Below are 18,408 nucleotides of genomic sequence, written 5' to 3' on the forward strand. Positions count from 1 at the left end.
GAGATATAATGGTGGTCTGCTCACAAATGCAGTGGTTTCAGGGAGATGGGGAACGAGACACAAAGGGAGCCTGTTGCGCCTCTGGAAGCCTGTTGGGAGCTCACAATGACTTGGGTGAAAAACTTGGACCTTGATGACAAAAGCATCAACAGGAAAATGCATGGTCCTGCTAGGAACTGGCATGTGTTCGTCAGTCAGATGAGGAACAGAATAGAGAATAGTTCTAAATTCTTGGACTCCTAGAGGCAGTTCTAATCCTTTTTATAAATGCCCAATGATTAAGGCACTTTGCTCTCTTGACTGAAAGTCTGATTTCTGTACCAAGCAAGCAGTTGGGCTGGACTTACTACCGTGTACATTCTGCTCTGCAGAGCACACTAAAATGGGTCTCCTCAAGAACTTTTTCAGCTCTAGAGCCCATGATTAAATGAGACCATGGAGTTCAACACATAATTGTTGACAAAGACTTCAAAATATGAACAATACCTCAAAATTACATCAACTTGCATTTATTCTTGCTTTTTTGGAGGATGACGTACCATTTGAATACATTCTGAAAAATGCCAACATTTCGAATTACATTTACCAAAGCAACCCCTATAAAGGAAGTCAAGTTTCCTTGATATCTGGGAAAAATCAATATTCCTAAAAGAAAAAAAAAGCATTTGTGGAAATACACTAAAAAAGAAGCATTTGTGGAAATATACTAAAAATCTAACACACACCAAACTCAAATGAGATAAAGGCCTAAGGGAAATATAGTAAATTTAAAACATTAATAAATACCTTACCATTTATGTATACCTTACATAAAATGTATACCTTACATAAAATACTTTCACATGGTGCTCAAATGATGCCCACCACAGCCCAATGTGGTGGTATTACCATCATCCCTGTTCTACAGAAAAGGAAACAGGCTCAGGTGGGCTGTGGTCCCAGTTCTGCCACTAAACAGCTCATACCCTTGAATGAGACTCAAGCATTCTAGGCCTTGGCTGTTTAGTGCAGGCCCTGGCCTCACAGTACCATCATCTTATCCTGCCATCCTCTCACCGATCAGGATTAGATACACAGGCACTTGTTTGGGACTCAGCAAACAAATCATGAGGAAAACAGGGGCCAAACACCGTTGAGCAGACTAACCATATATTTTTTATTTATTTATTTATTTTTGGCCGCGTTGGGTCTTCGTTGCTGCGCACGGGCTTCTCTAGCTGCGGCGAGCGGGGGCTACTCTTCATTGCGGTGCGCGGGCTTCTCATTGCGGTGGCTTCTCTTGTTGCGGAGCACGGGCTCTAGGTGTGTGGGCTTCAGCAGTTGTGGCATGTGGGCCCTAGAGCACAGGCTCAGTAGTTGTGGCGCACGGGCTTAGTCACTCCAAGTCACGTGGGATCTTCCCGGACTAGGGCTCGAACCAGTGTCTCCTGCATTGGCAGGTGGATTCTTAACCACTGTGCCACCAGGGAAGCCCAGAATAACCATATTTTGATTCTAACATGCTACTTGATTTAGAACCAGCTCTGCAGCAAGGATGCATTTGGCATCCTAAATGCAGGTCATGAAGATTAAATGGAGACTACTTTGCTGCCAAGAGGACTGATAAATAGTGCCATGGGGTTCTAATTAGCTGATTACCCACAGGCTCCTAGAAACATTCCTTATTGTTATGATCAGGACTGTACAGCATAGAGTCAGAGATTCTCTTTGCTTCCCCCTTAAAAAAAATTTTTTTTTCTTTAAAATATTTGACTCTTATTAAATACCAACAGATGAGAAGAGTAGCTTGTGGTGACCTACACAATGTTTTCCAGTGAAGTATACGGGGAACCCTCTACACAAGGCTAATACATGAAGCTGACACAAGGTTCCAGGAGATTTGGGTAGTTGTCCCAGCTCCATCGCTAACCCAGACATATGCCTTCAGATGAACTTAACCCCTCTAAGTCCCAGTTTCCTATAAAAGAAAGGCTGGCGGATTTCAATATAAGGTTCTAGTTCTATCCCGGTTCTGAAGTTCAAAGAAGAAAAACAGCCTATGGAAAAAGCTGATATATATGTATTACTTTATTATTTTGCCCTGCTTCCTTCTTACGTCTATGATGCTCTAAATTTCTAAGCTTTGTTTCCTGCTGTTATTGTCACACATTAGGTCAGTGAACATCATCCAAAACCTTCCTCAAGGCTCCAAATCTATGTGGCTCCATGGAAGGCCCTACACTGAAAGCAATTAAAGAGGTTAAAAAAAAGAAAAAATCTAAGAGTTTGAGTTCAAGCCAAAAATATTCAACCAGGCAATCTGCAGGAACCATATTTATTCACTGTAGTGTGACAAATTCTTGAGGAATTAACCAGTCGGAGTTGGCTGATCGTGAGATCTTTGCCTTGCATATTATAACACGAGAGATGACAGGCATGCCTTTTCCCTTCCTTATTCCCCAGTGCAGTGTTCCCCATTTTTTATTTAAGAAGAAATATGCAAATAAATGAGAAAATATCTGAGCTGGAAGGGAACTCAGATGTCATCAGTCTGACCAATCAATTTACAAATGAGGACAAGTAGTCCCTAAGAAGGGAAGCAAAGAACACCAAGTCCTTAGTTTAGAGGCTGGACTCCAGATCAGCACTTTGGGGTAGGAACTTTGGGGTTCCTACCACTTGCCTACTTTGCCTTATCTGATTTCACAGCTGCAACAACTACAATGGAAAAATAACTGACACGCTTTAGAATTTTAGTTTCCTCCCCTATAAAATTAGCATTTTGGAAGAATGAGCTCTCAAATTTCTCCTGGCTGTGAGACTTAGTGATATCATCCTTACCATCCCACTCTTGGTAAAGACACCTTTGAACACCTACCCATTTCCCCTTGGTTCTGATAAAGAAGTTTTAGCTACCAAACGGTACCTCTAATTTACCACAATTCACCTTTTAATTCCCACATTCAATTCCTGATTAAGGTAGAAATGCTGTGTGCATATATTTTTTTTTACTTACCATATCTGAAGCTTAATTTTCTTTCCATCTAGTTCTATCGTTCTGATTTTAAAATCAATTCCTGCCAGAAAAAGAAAGAAAGACATGCTAAATTTCTTCAAATATAATCCAAGGCTTATTAGGAAAAGGACAAAGATTTCTTTTGAAAAAAAGCTCTCCAACGCACTGGAAAATGTGAACACAGAAAGGGTGTGAATGGTATGTTTCCTCTGAATACAGGCTGAAGAAAGGAATGCGAATTACTCTGCAAAGAATTCCCACACATGTTAAATGAAGCGTATTATATGCCTCATTATTTTGACACAAATGGAACACATCCCTCAAAGGTACATAATTTAGATAGATGGAGAACATGCCATATTTTCCACTTCCTGAAATACAGATAAACAAAGCTTCCTACCCACCCCTCGTGCCCCGTCCTTCCCTAAAGAAGGCCGTGAGGCCTCTTTTTGTTTTATTTCCACCTCCTTCCATTTGTTTCTTTAGAATCTGCAACTGGCTAAAAGAAAGAAAAAAAAAAACCCACCTATCTGAAGGCAGGGATGAGAAAGCCTGCATATTTATTTTATACAGTTAGCAAGTACTTTACATACATGTTAATAAATGTTCCCTGCATCTTTCTGGCTAGTGCTGAAATAGCTAAAAGGGCTTTGAGCCCTGGCTGCACTTTAGAATTACCTCAAGAACTTAAAAGAAAAAGAAAAATACTCATGACTAGGCCTGCTCCCTTCCCCAAATTCTGAGATTCTGACTTAATTGGTCAAGGATGGTATCTGCGCACTAGTAATTTTTAAAGCTCCCCAAGTGATTCCAACCTGAAGCCAAAGCTAAGAAGGCACTCAACCAGCCTGACAGGTAGCATGTGAAAGTCATTTGTGGCTCCAGCACTCAACAGTTCAACCCCTCCCTCACCTATTTCCCCCCACTATGGTAGCTCAAAACTTAACTCAGCAATTTCAACTACAAAGAACCACAAAGTCGCTCACAAATACCAGCATCCTCTACCATTGAACAGGAACAGGCTGCTGCTCTTTCTGAAGGGACCAGTCAGTGAATACAGCTCGCTTGCAATTTGCTAAATCCTCATCATCTGGCTACTCAGCTTTGTTTCAGATGTTTCTACTCCTTCACATTCTCTGTAGAGCCCCTTAAAGCGGTTTCCAAGACATTTCAAGAAAACGGTCAATTATGCATCCTCTAAAGTGACTGAAACATTAACTGCAGCTATTTTGAGGGAGAAAAGCCTTCAACGGCTACATTATTACAGTATTTCTACATATTAACACTGAGAACGCCCAAAAAGGCTGCTTGCCGGCTCCAGCTTCATATATGGCAAAGGCATAAACCAAGTGGATTCGCCCCTTCTTCTCTGCGTGGCACTTTTCCCCCAGGGAATCTTTTCAGGTACGCTTGTGAATCTTGAAATACGCAACAATCACACCCAAGCTAATCCAGCAGAACAGCTTCTTATTCTTTCCCTTCACTAATAACCATGTAATGTTAACAAATACAATCTCATACCCAATACCCCCAGGTTATCTGGCTCACATTTCCTCCTGTAAGGTACCTCAGTATTGCAGGGTCTGCAGTCACTGAAGCAAAACTGAGCAACACAGCACAAGTATTATTGTCAGCATCACACAGAATTCACTGTGGCCATCATTCATTTAACACATTTTTATTGTGATTTATCTTTTTATATATCTCCAAATCCAGTGTAACAAAGACCCTCTAGGGATTCTCTCTAGCCTCTATCTCTTTTTGGTCCTCGCATCAAGAACAATGCCAAACACGCGGTAGGCAAGAAATGGATGTTTCTTGATGTTAACGTTTCTTAAAAATTCACAATTTTCAAAATTCATAGCAACAGAAAATAGAATGGTGGTTATGAAGGGCTGAAGGGAGGGGGCGGGGCAGGAGAGCTGTTGTTTAATGGGCATAAAGTTTCAGATTTGCAAGATGAAAAATTTCTGGAGATCTATTTCACAACAATGTAAATATACTTAATACTACTGAACTGATCACTGAAAAAATGGTTAAGATGGTAAACTTTATTTTATGTGTGTGTATGGGTTTTTTTTAGCACAGTAAAAAAGAAGAAAAATTCATGACTTTCAAAATACTTACTGTATCTTCAGAAAATAACTTTCTTAACTGGAAGACTAAAGTCATCCAACATTCCATCTTTTAATAGTTCATTCACATTTTAAGTAAAAGATGATGTCTATCAAAATGCCTGCCAAATGAATACTTTTCCTTATTCTATTTTATTAAGATGTAACTCCGGTTCTTTCAAGGTTGTTTTTACCTGTAGTCAGGAGTCATGGGCAACTTTTCCACCTTCATTCAACAAAGCCATTTTGAGGCGCCCTTAAGTCTCAGTTACTCTCCATTCACGTGAAACATTGAGGAAACTTTCTCCTGACCCAGACTTTTGTTTTTTGTATTTGTTAGAAGGATTACCTTTCTGTTATTGGAGGAGGTTCTACCATTATCTGTGATACTTAACTGTCTGTTCACTATTCAGAGGTTTTCAACATTTTATAAGAGTTGTGAACTGGTATTTAGCTTTGGCTGATGCTGCTTTCAGGAGCCAGGTGACAGACAAATGCTGTAGAGCACAGTCAAATTAACACAACTTGAATTTCACTAAAAATGGGAAATATCACTTATGTTATTATTGAAAAGCCTTGGCCCTGGAAGTCAAAAGACCTAGACTGTGGGCTTCCCTGGTGGCGCAGTGGTTGAGAGTCCGCCTGCCGATGCAAGGGACGCGGGTTCGTGCTCTGGTCCGGGAAGATCCCACATGCCGCGGAGCGGCTGGGCCCGTGAGCCATGGCTGCTAAGCCTGCGCGTCCGGAGCCTGTGCTCGCAACGGGAGAGGCCACGACAGTGAGAGGCCCGCGTACCGAAAAAAAAAAAAAAAAAAGTCCTAGACTGTAGGTTGGGTTCTGTCATTAATAACTTTTAGGAGGTTGCCTATCTGTTCTGAACCTCCACATTCTCATCCATAAAAAAGGTTAAGAGAATCTCATTAGATAAATTAGATCATGTGCTTGATTGTGCTGTGGGAACTCTGAAATTCCACACAGATGTAAGATATTACACATTCAGATGCCGTTATCCGGCAGATCTTGTCACCTCATGCATGGATTATGGTAATAGCCTCCCAGGGCGCTGTGCCAACACCTCTTGCTGGTCTGATTCCCCAGTTCACAGCATGCAACTGTGAGAACAGCTTTCAACAATCCCTGTGGTAATGTCACCTCCCTATTCAAGAAGCCATGGATCCAACTTCCTCGGCCTGGCAATCCAGCCTTCCCCCCAGGTGTACCGCTCTCCCTACGCCGCCACCCTCCCAGCCTCTCTCCAACTTCAGCCTCTGTTTCTCTCACTGGGCCCCGCACCTCCTCCCCTCTGCCCGTGCATGGCTACCTCACTCGGCAGCCTTCTCTGAGGGTGCCACCCTACCCTGCGGTCCTCTCCACTCAGGCCTGTCCATCCCTACCTCCAGGCCTGGCTTTTGCACAGCAATTCAATACTGTGTTACTGGGTTTATTAACATACTGTCCTGAATTGCTCTCACATCAAGCAAGGGTTCCATCCTCTCTTTGCCAGTTAGGTTGCACACAGAAACATGTATGCAGTAGATCCTAAATGAAAGGTTAAATACCTCCATGTAACTAGGTAAAGGTTAAATTCTACTAAGTGTGGAGACAGCTAAGAAAACCTTGCAAGTTCAAAGTTGTGTCAGCGTACACTCGCGAAAATAGTAGGGATGCTGAGAAATCTTATGACACTAAGAAAATGAAGATCTCTACATTACAATTAGTTTTGACAATGATATCAGTAGAATATATAGTGCGTTAATACTTACTATAAAGGAAAGACAACTTTCTGAGGCTACTCCAGGATTAAAAGAATAACCAGTCATAAGAATGATAATATAATTATATCAATTAGGATGCTTTCTGCTGCAAATAACAGAAACCCCAAATCAAACGAGCTTAAGGTAATGTGTTGACTCATATAACAAGCCCAGTGGTAAGCTGAGGTTCCGAGATGGCTCAATCCAGTAGTTCTGGCTCATTTCTCTGCATCTCCTTTGGCTCTGCCCTCGTGGGAGTATCAATTTCATCCTCTGACTGATAGCAGTTCCTGACTACAAGAGCAATACTGAGAAGAAAAGAGATCATCTTCCTGTGCCTCTCTCTTAAAAGTGAGGAAATGTTTCCCCAAAGCCTCCAGTGACCTTTCCTTCATGTCTCATTTCTGGATTTATAACCAAGGGAATGTCATGTTCTGGGGGCCAAGACTGAGCTCCTCAACTAATCACTGCCCCGGGCAGTTACCAAGATTGTATTAATCTAAACCCATCCCTAAACTGAGATTAATCAAGGCCCATCCCTGGAGCTGGGTCACTTCCCCTGATCCTGCTAAAAATAGGAGAGAGGGGAAAGCTGTTGGATCCATCATAATATCTGTTAGAATAATACAAGTTTATTTAATACAAGTTTATATTCATAGCTACATGAAACAGAGAGATCCTAACAGCTATCACTACTACTCTGGCACGAATGTTATTAAATTTCATGATAACTACAGTACTTCTCTGAAGGTAATTTCTCCTCATGTTCAGCCATGAACAAGAAGGAGACAAAGGACAACGAGCAACCCAGGTAGCTGCCACAACATCTCTGGGCTAAACCATGATCTTTGCTGTTAGGAGAGTTCCCAAGCCCACAGCTCCAAAGACCTGGCTTGTGCTCTAGCCCCAGATGATTAGAGACTGCAAAGGAGGAGGCAGTCATCGGTAGCAGCAAGAACCAAAGCTCATCCTAGCAGTAAGGGAGCAATTTTTTTTTCCTCCCTTTAAAACGACTATACAATCTCAAAAAACATAGCTTCTGAAGAGGATTACATTTAGGGTCAAAAAGCCCCATGTATTTCTTTTTTCTTAATAAATGTATTGATTTATCTTTGGCTGCGTTGGGTCTTCGTTGCTACGCGCAGGCTTTCTCTAGTTGTGGCGAGTGGGGGCTACTCTTCCTTGCGGTGCGCAGGCTTCTCATTGTGGTGGCTTCTCTTGCTGCGAAGCACGGGCTCTAGGCGCATGGGCTTCAGTAGTTGTGGCACATGGGCTCAGTAGCTGTGGCTCGCGGGCTCTAGAGCACAGGCTCAGCAGTTGTGGCGCACAGGCTTAGTTGCTCTGTGGCATGTGGGATCTTGCCGGACCAGGGCTCGAACCTGTGTCCCCTGCGTTGGCAGGCGGATTCTTAACTACTGCGCCACCAGGGAAGTCCAAAGCCCCCTGTATTTCAATAGTCTTTTAGAAAGCATCATTTTTTGGCAGCACATAATACAATAATTCATGTTCAAAATGACAACCCTGAGTCATCCCACCTCATGAGCAATCCATGAGCCACCAGGCTTCATGCAGCCTACCTGGCTGGCAGCACAGCCAACATCTATGCTCAAGAGAAGACTCCATCGTTGCTTCCATGTTGCTTGAATACGCCCTGACATTAATTTTTTGATGGCTTTAAAGAAGCGCCAGTTTTCTCATTAATATTTATCTAGTCAATAAAATAGGAAATCTAAATTGTAAGAAAACATTCACAAGGGACTCAAAACCATTTTTCATTCTGAATTTAAATACACACACACAACACACACACACACTCACTAATAGATTTTTATTTTTTCTGAATTGATTCTCATGCTAAACGGTTGCTCATCACTGATACATGTTATGTAGCATAAGGAGGCACCGAGGGAAAAATGAAAGGAATCACAGAATTCTAGTGACCATTTAGTCCAGTCCTCCCCCTGTGCTGAAGAAAACTGAGGCTCAGGGAGACGCAGCAACTTACCCAGATTCACAAAGGCCAATTCAAAACGGGGTTAAAATCAAATTTGGGCATTTAAAGATCAGGCCTTCCTGAAGAGATGCATACAAGAATGTCCACATCTCCCTGAGGAGGCCTCCTCTTTACGGGTCATAGTAAAGCACTAGCAACAACAGGAATGCCCTGGTATACAAGGCCAAGAATACCTTGGTATATAAGGAAATACTAGGGAGCAGTGAACAAGAGTCATGTGTGTCAACATGAATGAAGCTCAAAACAACGTCCAGTGAAAAGAGCAACTGCAGACATACACACAGAGTCAAACCATTTCTGTAAAATTTCAATACCAAAAACAACAGTATGGATCATTTATACATCTATCCACGTGTAATTAAAATACAAAAAAATACGCAACAATGGTTATCAACAAAATCCGGATAGCTGTTACCTCTGGAGAGAAACGGAGGAGGAGGGATTAGGCAGGGGTTCACAGGGACTTCAACTCTACTTGTTATTTATTATTTCTAAAAGTGAGGGGTGGTACATGAACGTGGGAGTGTTTTCCATTAGGTATACTTTTGCATGCCTAAATTTGTTCATGATTTTTTAAAAGTAATGGCTAATTACTGGAAAAATGACATAGAGAGGCACACATTTATTCATGGCAGGAGAAAAATCAAACCAAATTTGAGAGATGAAAGGCACTTGAGAAGATTTAGGCCAGGGACCCCCTCCCCAACTTGTTCAATACAAAGAGGGCTTTGGTGCTCAGTTCAATAAACTGAGCCCTTGGTGACCAGTTACAGGGTGACAGAAAGACTGGATCAAGCTCAGAAAGTGAGGGGACAGATGAGTGGCTTGGGGCTGCAAGGAGTGCTGGCCACTCAGATTTCCAGTAGGGGTATCAAGGACATTTCCTTCCCCAACTGGAGGAAAAGGAGCTTCCATGTGGGCCAAGGACAAGGGAGGAATACACATGTGGTCACTGCTGGGAATGGTATCGTGGGAGAGGGACAGAGGAGCTCTGATTTTCCACCTCTAATGCGACAGGGAAGAGGCTTCGGCTAGGGGAGCAGGGGTCTGCCCTGCACCTCTGAGAAGGTGGAGTATACTTGAGGCTTCTGCATTGTTCAGGGCGACGCACAGGAACAAGACCTGGCAGAGGCTGGCAGTGAGGCTCTAGCGAGGGATATGAACCAAGCACGTGCCCAAAGCACTACTTATCAATCACAGTTCTCAGAAACCAGTGGTGGACCGGGAGGGAGGGCTTGACCAGCAAAAGAAAGGGACAGAAACTTTGAACTTGGCCCAAGTCCACAGTTAACAGACCTTAAAGGGAAAAGGAGTTTGGAATAAGCAGTCTTGGGCCTCCTATCATTCCGCAAGTTAGATACGATTTAACATGGAGAGCGAACAGATGGACAAAATTCTTTTACACCAAAGTCAGATTAGTCAGCCAACAGATATAATAACAAAACCTTTACTGTTTCAAGAGAACAGGGAGGTTGCCCAGGTTTGTGAATGGGTAAAAGGATACCATTGCTTAAGTGTGGGAAAAGAGTACAAAGAAGGACTTTTCCTGGCCTTCAGAAGTCTGGGGGGCCAGGGAGTTGTCTCAACTTTCAGCTTAAGCTGTGACTTGACTTATTTTTGCTCTGTGGGTGCTGGAGGTTAGAACACAACACACACAACTCTCTCTTCTATCTTGGGTCACTTGGTCACTTTTCCTTGCCCGGCCCAGGAAAATCAGGGGTGGAGAAACAGTAGGGACCTTCCTTCAACTGAAGTTTTAGACATGTGGTTCCCACTGATGTTCTTCTAAAAGTCCAATTTGGCTGAAGTCAAGAGAGCCATGAGGGCTTCCCTGGTGGCGCAGTGGTTGAGAATCCGTCTGCCAATGCAGGGGACACGGGTTCGATCCCTGGTCCGGGAGGATCCCACATGCCGCGGAGTGACTAGGCCTGCGCCACAACTACTGGGCCTGCGTGCCTGGAGCCCGCGAGCCACAACTACTGAGCCCACGTGCCTAGAGCCCGTGCCCACAGCAAGGAAGGCCACTGCAGTGAGAGGCCCGTGCACCGCAGCGAAGTGTGGTCCCCGCTTGCCGCAACTAGAGAGAGCCAGTTCGCAGCAATGAAGACACAACGCAGCCAAAAATAAATAAATAAATTTAAAAAAAAGAGAGCCATGAAAAAAAAAAATCAGATTTCTGGGATACTGAGCCTTTCAATGAATGATAGCAGTGTAAGATTCCAATGCTGGGTTTACCCCAGTGTTGCACATGGAGGAAGAAAAAACATGGGTCATCTATCCCCTTTGACCCACTTTAAGAAGTACAAGTTTAACACTGCACTTTTACAATTAAAAAGAAAAAAATGTACTTTGTTTCAAAAGTACATTTGGGAACAAAAAACATCTGTGATTCCAGGCCATCTGAATATGAGTTCTGTGGTTTCTCTATTTACATTTCAGAGATACTCCAGGAATAGAAAAAAAGTTTCTCAAATATTGAAATCCACTTTAAAGAAATGTTACATTCACTTCCTTACTCAAGATTTTTATTTTTAATAATGAAGATACAGTAATAAATGGATCCTGCCAGTTTTGAAACTTTGACAACCATATATTTTTTCTGTGGACTTTTTTTTTTTTTTTCTTTTTTTGCGGTACACAGGCCTCTCACTGTTGTGGCCTCTCCCGTTGCGGAGCACAGGCTCCGGACGCGCAGGCTCAGCGGCCATGGCTCACGGGCCCAGCTGCTCAGCGGCATGTGGGATCTTCCCGGACCGGGGCACGAACCCGTGTCCCCTGCATCAGCAGGCGGACTCTCAACCACTGTGCCACCAGGGAAGCCCTCTGTGGACTTTTAAACATGGAGAATAATAAAATTTTAGAGTAGCTGACTTCAGGATAATTAGCTAAAAGCTCTAATTAGAAAAAGAGATTAATGAAATAGGATAAAATATGAGCCATAGATTGAAGCTTTAAACTATTTTTTTTCCAAAATAAAGAAGGGACTTGGAAAAAATGTGTAAAAGTAGAAATAAAGTTAAGAATGTTACTTAGATTGAAAGAGAGGCATTCAAGGCATTGTTCTGTTTTAAAAACATACTCTGTAAGTTCATAAAAGCACATTTCCACCAAATGCCAAATTTGCTGCATATATTTAGAACTATTTTTTATTTTATTCACTTATATTCAAATTTACTATCTGTTTTCTTATTTGAGAATTAGAAAGTCTAAAGTTCAAAAGGAAAAACACATTAAAAGTAAATTTAGAAGACGTTTTGACAACAGCGTGAAATGATCACTGGCAGCCAAATATGTTAATTTTGTTAAATCCAATATTAGAAAAGGGGGATTTTTTTTTTAAAGGTGGACTAACAAGTGGTCTGCGAATATTATTTGCTCTTAAAGGAAAGGACACCTGATATACTAAAAAGAAGACAGACTAGAAGTTTTCAGATTTCTTTGGTTCTTCTACTCTGTGAATAGGAAGTGGTAAATGAAACCCCATTTATGGTATAAATCAGCAGTAACACTTATCACCACTTCCTGCTGAAAAAGCTGCACATCTTTACACTGTTTTGGAATTTCCTACTTGTTACTGAATTAAATTCAATTCTTGGCATTCTTCATTAGACAGCTGAACCCATAAAATCTAATCATGCCAACAAAAGATAACAAATTCATAAACTAATTCTAGAAATTAGGAAGGATTTACTAATTTTTCTTTGAGCCATAAACATATGCCTGACAGATACAAAAACAGTGCATTTAAGAACAGCTTTGGAGGGACTTCCCTGGTGGTCCAGTGGTAAAGAATCCATCCACCTTCCAATGCAGGGGACGTGGGTTCGATCCCTGGTCAGGGAACTAAGATCCCACATGCCGCGGGGTAACAAAGCCCGCTCACCACAACTACTGAGCTCACGCGCCTCAACGAGTTTCAACTACAGAGCCCATGCACTCTGGACACCGCGCACCACAACTAGAGACAGAAAACCCGCACATCACAACTAGAGAGAAAGCCTGCGTGCCACAACTTGAGAGAAGCCTGCGCGCCTAAACGAAAGATCCCGCACGCCTCAACGAAGACCCTGCGTGCCACAACTAAGACCCGATGCAGCCAAAAAAATACATAAAATAAATATTTTTTAAAATTCTTTAAAAAAAAAAAGAATTGCCTTTAGGGACTTCCTTGGTGACACAGTGGTTGGGAATCCACCTGCCAACGCAAGGGACACGGGTTCAAGCCCTGGTCTGGGAAGATCTCACATGCCGCAGAGCAACTAAGCCCATGCACCACAACTACTGAGCCTGTGCTCTAGAGCCTGTGAGCCACAACTACTGAGCCTCCGTGCCACAACTACTGAAGTCCACACGCCTAGAGCCCGTGCTCCACAACAAGAGAAGCCACTGCAATGAGAAGCCTGCACACCGCAAGGAAGAGTAGCCCCCGCTCGCCGCAACTAGAGAAAGCCCACACGCAGCAATGAAGACCCAATGCAGCCAAAAATAAATAAATAAGTAAATTTATTAAAAAAAAAAAAAAAGAATAGCTTTAAGGAATCTCTATATTGGAGAGTCTCAAAGGGCTTTATAAATTAAAATATAAAGATTTAATTAACCCTTAAAATGTCTTTGGGCAACAAAAGGGCAAAATAACAAATCACTATAATATCATCACTTTCACACCAGTGTAAAGAAAAAAAAACAACAACAAATCAGTATAATACCAAATGATAACTACTAAAATATAACTGAATTACAAATGAAAGGGTTTTAATGCTAGAGCTGCCAAAATGTCAAGAGAGAAAAACAGAATTGGCAAATAAGGTGTAATAACACAGCTACAACAACTCAGATAAAGTATGCAGAAACACCTAGGAAGGATTGAGAATTTTAAATCTGATTAAGGAGTCAGCAGCAATTACCCAGAATTCAACTCACAATTTGAGAATGGCCAAAGAATGCACAAGTCTCTTTTGCAAATCTTGCACTTTCAAAAGGAAATGTGTTTTAAGTGTTACTCAATCTGGAAGTAGCAATGTGCTTGAAGTTGTCAAAATGTGGATTTTAAAAGCTTTCAATGAACAGATGTTTTCCCTTCAATAAAATCTCTTTTCGTAAAAAGCCTAATTTATAAACTAGACTTCCTTGAAGGGTAAAAGTTCAGAATGCCTCTGAGATTTCCATCTCTTTTCCCGTTATTAATTCATGACCACTCCAAGAACCAAACTGCTCCCCAATGAAACCAGCTGCATCTCCTCTGCTCTATCCACTGTTTCTGAAAAACTGTACCTCTGTAACAGGCAAAGCCCTCCAGTATGAGTCCTAAACCTGGAATTTCTTTGTGTGTACTTTGACAACTCAGGGTCAGGTCTGTTTCATTTAAGGGTGAAGGGAATACTGTGGTTATTCAAAAGATGAAGATAAAAAAGCAAATCCCAGATTTTACATATTACTGCCATGGGAAAACCATACTGCCAAATCACTGGAATTACCACTGGAAAAAATTACAACTACATTCCAATGATGTTGCACCAAAAATGCAGCAAAACTGATCCTTTAAATCTTTCCAAGTACTATGTATCATACTTTCCATTCGTTTGGAGGTAAATGAAAGCTAAAAAGAAAAAAATAACTAAGCAACAATATTACATGGTACAACTAACTAAAAACAAATGATATATATTTTCCCTTTGAGAATGAGTTCATAAAAGAGGAAAACCAAAAAAGACCGTTATCAATGTAATATACCAGTTAGCAACTAGGGCTGAAATAAACTTTAGCTACAATTTTATTATTTTCCTGGAAAATATCCAAATCACTTGTTTAAGGTTTCAGCTTATATTGGTGCACAATGTAAAAATTCAGTAATTTTCCTCAGCCAGTTAATACAGATCATCTTATAATGGGGGAGGAGGTAAGGGTCTGAACCAAATTACTGGAGGCTGGAAGAGAAGAATCATCTAAAGTCATACAGTACCCACTTCACCCCTCCCATCCTCATCTTTCACTGACTTTTCTCTAGATAAAAGGAAGATGATCAGAGATTATAAAATAAACAAACTACAAACTCACACTGCTCTGAATCTAGTTAGCAAAAAAGGCTTTTCTTGATCAAAACCAACATCAATGCCACAAAAAGTACAGTAAAATTAAGAAGCACTTACAGCTCATTGGAGCCAGGGTAGCAGATGGATAATTATAATAAGCTATTGCTAATGAGTAGGATTTAAAAAGACAGATGGGGTATATGCAAGCAAAAGGATGAGACAAAAATCAACAAAAATGGCACAAACAGAATACAGTTTTCCCAATCAAAAATGAAAAACTTTTTCAGGTGATTGTATCATTCTGATTTGTAAACACACTTCCCTACGAGACAAAAGTTTAAAGTTGACAACACCCTATAACCTTCATGCATGTAATAAACACTTCTACCAGCCTATTATGCATATCTCATATACAGCCATCCACCTCTAAATACTTGAGACATTTTTGTAACTTTATAGGGCGATAAAGGATTATGCCGCCTACTACCTCCTTGGCTTGACTTTTATTTATTTATTTATTTATTTTTAAATTTTTATTTTTTGCGGTACGCGGGCCTCTCACTGTTGTGGCCTCTCCCGTTGCGGAGCACAGGCTCTGGATGCACAGGCTCAGCGGCCATGGCTCACAGGCCCAGCCACTCCGCGGCATGTGGGATCTTCCCGGACCGGGGCACGAACCCGCGTCCCCTGCATCGGCAGGCGGACTCTCAACCACTGCGCCACCAGTGAAGCCCTTGGCTTGACTTTTAAAACAGAATACAATGTTACAACTGGGCTGGTAAATCCATGATCTTCTCTAACCTATGGTCTGGACCAGTGAAGCAGCTAGAACATGTCATATTTTTTTTCTCCCCTGTCCCCCGGGGCTAATTGCCACTTTAAACTTCAAATATGCAAAGAATGAGTAATAACTATATTCAAAGCACAAAATGAGTGGGCTGTCAAGATATGCTACAGGGGATTCACATTCAGTCATTATTCTCCCTACTTCCAAAGCCCTGTGTTTTGGTGAGGCGGGGTGCTTGGTCGGGGGCGGGGGGAGTGGTAGAGGGGCCTGGGGAGAAGGAAACCTAGACAATATTGACAAGAGACCGTTTTTTAAAAGCCATCCTGATACTTTAATGGCTGGGAGATTCATCCAGTGCCACATAAAATAACTTTTCTAAAATTGACAAAAAATCTATTTCAAATTATATTTTTATCGGCGTGTTTTTATAAAACCAACTTCAAAGTGGAATGTCCCATTCAAGGTACCCCATCCCCATCCCCAATAACTAAGGCCTTGCGCGTTCTAGCAAGAAACTACCTGCACAGTTTCCTCTGACTGGTTCTTAATCTTGGATAGGAGAATTATTTACCTTATGCTTCTTTTTACCCATTTCTTTCAAAATAGACAGCTCTTTCCAAATCCTGGAGAAACACGTTAAGGATCAAAGGATGTCCGTTAGCACCTGTCTTTCTCAGGCAAGTGTTTCAAAGTTACAAATACAAGTATGTTCTTTAAACAGGTCATAAACAGGCAGTTGCCCCAACCAACAGGCCATGTAAGATACAAACGACTCATTCAGAAGTCTCCTTGGGTCCTGGAGGGCAATGCCCCTTATTTCCCACAACAGAATACCAGGAGTCAGTGACCAGGATGAGTGAGTGACCAAGAGCTACATCTTCTCTTAGACAGGTACAAACACAGATACACTTCCTTGAAAACAGCATCTGCCTGCTGCCCATCCCCCCATCGACAGTTCCTCCCCTATTTCCTATGCTAGAGTAGCCACTGAAGTCTTTGCATCTTTTTCACCAAGCGGGAGTATTTTAAGTCTTTTAAAAGTAATCCTTGGGCTTCCCTGGTGGCACAGTGGTTGAGAGTCCACCTTCTGATGCAGGGGACACGGGTTCGTGCCCCGGTCCGGGAAGATCCCACATGCGTGGAGCGGCTGGGCCCGTGAGCCATGGCCGCTGAGCCTGCGCGTCCGGAGCCTGTGCTCCGCAACGGGAGAGGCCACAACAGTGAGAGGCCCGCGTACCGCAAAAAAAAAAAAAAAAAGTAATCCTTGATCATTATCAAGATTACACAGAAACTTGGAAAGTATTTATGTTATAATTTGATAAAAGTAGCAAAATATAAAAGGCACTATGTCTATAACTATGAAGAAAATATATATGGAAAGCAACATATAAAGCAATAAAGCAGTTATGTTAGGGTATGTTACCGTGAGATGATTTTCACATTTATGAACTTAAAATGTTCACATACTCCTGTATTACCTTTGTATTAAGCAATTTTGAAGAAAATATTACTTATGCTATAGATGAAATAGTACTCACTACAACTATACTTCAAATTCTGGATTAAAGAAGCTTTGAGAGACTGCTCGTACAAAATCTTACCAATGAATATAATACTGTTTCTATGGGGGGAAAAAAAGCATAAAAAGGCACACCAAATAAGTAATTCATATGCTCCTGAAAGGGTCTTTAACTGAAGACTGCAACCATTATCTACCAAACAGCCTGGACAAATGTGTCCCTTGTCCCCTAATTCCTTCAGTTCCAGTTTATTTGCTGTCACCTGCAATAGAATGTGTGGGAAGACAAAGAAAGGGATAAAGAAATGTGAGCTTGCTTTCACATGATGCTTCTCAGTGGCATCACGTGAACAGCAGAACAAACCCAGGAGGAAAGGCATCATTGGCAGATTTCATTTTCCCATGCTATCCCTGTCCCTAATTAACAAGATAATTCTGAGTTTGCCATACTATAATTTATTAATCTTATTCAATTAATCTAAGCAGCTGTAAAACAGGAGAAGGCAACAGTGCAAGCTGTTTTTAAAAAACTAAATTTACTTATTTATTTATTTTTGGCTGTGTTGGCTCTTCATTGCTGCGCACGGGCTTTTTGAAAAACTAGTTGCGGCGACTGGGGGCTACTCTTTGTTGTGGTGTGCGGGCTTCTCATTGCGGTGGCTTCTCCTGTTGTGGAGCACGGGCTCTAGGCACGCGGCTTCAGTAGTTGTGGCTCATGGGCTCTAGAACACAGGCTCAGTAGTTGTGGTGCATGGGCTTAGTTGCTCCGTGGCATGTGAGATCTTCCCGGACCAGGGCTCAAACCCGTGTCCCCTGCACTGGCAGGCAGATTCTTACTGCACCACCAGGGAAGTCCAACAGTGCAAGCTTTAATAAAGGGAGCTCACTGGACTTTAAAAGCTTTAAAAGCTGCTCAGTGGCCTTGGTGAATAATTTGCTTTGTATATTTTTAACTCATCTTTCTACTTAAGGCTCCATATTACAATGCGGTTTAGAAAAAAGAAACAGCAGGTATATACAGATTATTTTAAAAGTAAACTCAGGGGTACAGAGGGTAGATAATTCCAGGTTCTTGGGTGTGTAGGGGTGGATCAAGCCAGAGTGTTGCTACATATAAACGGTTGAGAAAAGACTAAACAAAACAAACTTGATCATCAAGCTGAAAATTTTACTCCTGCAATTGAAAAGGTGGTATT

General features: G+C 41.8%; 1 protein-coding gene across 1 annotated transcript in view; it reads right to left on the bottom strand.

Moving 5' to 3' along the window:
* Positions 1 to 18,408, bottom strand: part of RAB8B (RAB8B, member RAS oncogene family) — a 66,953-nt gene that overhangs the window by 15,679 nt on the left and 32,866 nt on the right. Inside the window, exon 2 of the mRNA XM_079913269.1 lies at positions 2,996 to 3,056. Within this exon, the coding sequence (XP_079769395.1) occupies positions 2,996 to 3,056 (61 nt within the window). The remainder of the gene's footprint in view (positions 1 to 2,995; positions 3,057 to 18,408) is intronic.

This window comes from Stenella coeruleoalba, assembly GCF_951394435.1.
Source record: "Stenella coeruleoalba genome assembly, chromosome: 2".
Classification (NCBI taxonomy): Eukaryota; Metazoa; Chordata; class Mammalia; order Artiodactyla; family Delphinidae; genus Stenella; species Stenella coeruleoalba.